The 3,500-nt window shown below is 40.4% G+C and overlaps 1 protein-coding gene across 1 annotated transcript in view; it reads right to left on the bottom strand.

The window, feature by feature from the left end:
• Positions 1-2,607, bottom strand: part of LOC138033172 (uncharacterized) — a 7,384-nt gene extending 4,777 nt beyond the window's left edge. The window contains exon 1 of the mRNA XM_068880931.1: positions 2,318-2,607. Within this exon, the coding sequence (XP_068737032.1) occupies positions 2,318-2,549 (232 nt within the window). The 5' untranslated portion in view covers positions 2,550-2,607. The remainder of the gene's footprint in view (positions 1-2,317) is intronic.
• Positions 2,608-3,500: the final 893 nt, after the last annotated feature.

Below are 3,500 nucleotides of genomic sequence, written 5' to 3'. Positions count from 1 at the left end.
CTAAACAAAATGAAAAAAAAGGAGAAAAGGGGTTAAAGGTTATCTCAAATGTTAGTTAGGTAGGCAATACTTTGGAAGAGAAATCCGGTTATTTGCAAATGACTGTCGATTTCATTACCCAGGTCCCAAGCAATAGGAACCGGTCTGGTAGCGGTGTTGCCAATGGAGATGCTCGGCAAAGGGATTCTGGATCCGAAAATGGAAGGTAAGGTGGATTATTGTTACTGACTTAACACACCTTCATGAGGTGCAACTCTTACAAATTGCCATCTTAGAAAAATAAAGGTTCTGTTATGTACTTTCTTGAACAATGACAAGACGTTTAAAACATGTTAAACAGTCTTAGACTGATAGCGTAAAGCTTAATTATGTTATTTATTATTGTGAATAGCAAATGAGGAGCTATCAGCTGAAGCTTACTTGCGTTTTTTTGTATCATAAAAGGCACCAAACAACAACATGTGAAAAGACAACGTCGAGTGCCCAAGGCCTAATTAGGTACCACTACATATTTTAAAACACCAAGACCTGTAGCTCTGGATCTCCTTTAACCCATTGACTCCTATGAGTGGGCCTTAATGGATTTTAACAGACTTAACTGATTAGAGTGTAAGCACTTCACATTACACTCTAATCAGTTAAGTCTGTTGAAATGTAAGAGCTTCACGGCCAACCTTTGCTAAAACGTAATCCTTCCTTGTTAATGGATTTTACTCAGCTTTATTCTATTAACACTACATGACTTTACTCGTCAACCAGGGACGGTTTTTAGGAGTCAATCATGAATGGGATTATTAATGCTTTCCATTTAAATTCCCTTTTGGCCAAAGTCATTACCAGAAAGCTGACCTACATGCCTGATACTATTAAAAGGTAAAGGTAAAAGATAAAGTTCGCTACAAGCCAAGAAGGCCCACCAGGCCGGCACTTATCTCCGGTTTCTGTAGCATGAGGCGACTAGGAGTATTTCTACTCCCCCCTGGATGGGATGCTGGTTACCCCCAGCATTTCGCCGGTACCAATTTATACATCTGGGTGGAGAGAGGTACGGTGGGAGTAAAGTGTTTTGCCCAAGAACACAACACAATGTCCCCGGCCAGGACCCGAACCCAGATCACTCGATCCGGAGTCGAGCACACTGACCATGAGGCCACCGCGCCTCCCACTATATACTATTAAAAGAGGAAAGATTAAAATTCAGTTTCACCAAACAAGTTGAAAAGGGTCGAGTTATCACTGGGAAAAATGGATTTTCGACGTTCAAGCGTTAGCCCTTTTTCAGAGTGTATTGACTCTCAAAACGTTAATTAGTCATCTAATTTTTTCATGGTGGCAATTTGGCCTTTGACAACTTGTTTCATAAAACCAAATATTCTTGTTTCACTCGCCCACCTAAGCAGCACCGGCAGGTACAAAACGCAGGTCACAGGTCATTGTTTTACCTCTAAAGAAAGTATCGTAAACATTCATAAAAGCTAACCTTAGGCCTAAGGTTAGCTTTTATGAATGCTTAGGACACTTTCTGTAAAGGTAAAACAATGACCTGTGACCTGTGACCTGCGTTTTGTACCTGCCGTATGCAGCACCAGCGTTTCCCTACAAACCAACCCTTTCAAGTAACAGAAGAATGCACTGTTCAATCACAGTTCTCACGTCACAGTTATGGCTTTGCTAGTTACTGTCACTGCCACTGATACTAGCACAAATACTGGAATGGCCACCATCACCAGTATTGGCATTGCTACTGGCAATGTCACTTACACTGATCACACTGGCATGCCCATTTGTATGGCACTGACATTGGCTCTCAATATAACAAACTCACTCACTGATGCTGCAACTGCGATTGCCACTGACTCAGTCACTGACTGCAGTATCACTGCCTATGTCTCTGGTATTAACAATGTCACTTGCACTGACAATTTTGCTCTCTTTCACTAAACTACAACTAACATTGTGAATGCCGCTGTCGATGTCACAGTTACATCACCATTATCGTCACTTTTATTAGTCATGATTTATCGATTGTTTTCTTAAACACTTTTCACTATTAAGTGATAGTTGCACTGTGTTACCTGAGATCAAATGTCTCCACATTAGGTTATTACCCAGTAATTATGGTTGGGTCTGCTTCCAATGTACGTGTTTGTTGATAACACAACGCATTTTCAATAATGGAAAGCATATTAAGTAGACAAATCAGCACTAATAATAACTCGACTGAAACCGTTTTATTACAAGTCAAGCAAATGATTGAAACGACCAAAACGAAGTGCGATAATCTTATCAAGATTTTCGATTTGAGAAAGATACGTACCTCCTCTGCACGCTGATTCATCTTCGTCATTTCGCCATCGCTCGAAGTCCTCCACCTCTCTAAGCAAGTCTTCTTTCTGCACTGACTTCAAGACCTCTTTCAGGATATGGAGTCGGCTAAATTCCAACTTGTTCTGAATTTCCAGTTCTCTTAACAAGGAGCGGGTATCATCAATACTTCCCTCTCTTTCCGCGAGTATTTTACCTCTGCAAATTGAAATAAGTTGTTCCATTTCAATGCTCTCGTCGAGAGCTTCGCTGATCTGTTGAAGCAAATCGTTGTATTTCCTTCTTTTAATCTCAAACTTCCGAACTTCTTTAAATAGGTGTCATTTTTCAAGGACTCTCAAGAGTTCCTTCAAGTTTTCCAATCGATCAATTCCCAAACTGTTGTTGGCTTCCATTTCTTTGAAAAGCGTGTGAACATTATGTAAGTTTTCAGCTTGTATCTTGTCCTTGCACCAGTACAAAATATTCCACACTCTTCGAGACTGCTACCTATTTTTTCAAGTAACCTCCTATATTCTATATATGAAATTTCGTGAGAGAATTGTTAATGATCTTCGAGTAACTCTGCTATCTCTGATTCCTGACCATTAACAGTGGAAGATAGCAAAGGTGAAAAAAACTTAACCTGGCTTCTGGACGCTTCAATGAGGGTGGGGCTAGAAACGGCTGATGAAGGAAGAGGCAACTGAGTATATCTTTTTTATGACCAATTAAGTCTTGTTGCTTTAGAAACAGACAAACGTCGGGATTTTTGACCAAAAAGCATGTGGACGCTATTTACAAACGCATCTTACGGCAAGATCTGGACGCAACCATACAGATAGTGCGCTTGGTCCCCTTCGCTTCCCGTTTGCGTGACATCGGCTAGTGCCTTAGGGTACCCAGTCACGAGCAGTCACGCGAAGCTTCATAGTTCGTAGATATCCTGTGATGCCTCTCCTTTAATGACCTTATTACATGAAAATTTCCCTAAAGTGATGTGGAACAGTAAGTGTCGAGAGCATAACATGACGCGAAAATTAAGTGAATACAATACATCAATAATAGCTAATAATGAAGAAAGGGCGAGTTTATTAACATTAAAAAGTTGACAAAATCATGTTTTTATCTATTCTGAGGCAATTGCAACGTCTTCATACCACGACATTTACAATCAGCCTAGGATAGAGACCAAA

This window comes from Montipora capricornis, chromosome 14 (assembly GCF_036669925.1).
Source record: "Montipora capricornis isolate CH-2021 chromosome 14, ASM3666992v2, whole genome shotgun sequence".
Classification (NCBI taxonomy): Eukaryota; Metazoa; Cnidaria; class Anthozoa; order Scleractinia; family Acroporidae; genus Montipora; species Montipora capricornis.
The sequence above is the reverse complement of the archived record's forward strand: the minus strand, read 5'-3'. Positions and strand labels throughout refer to the sequence as shown.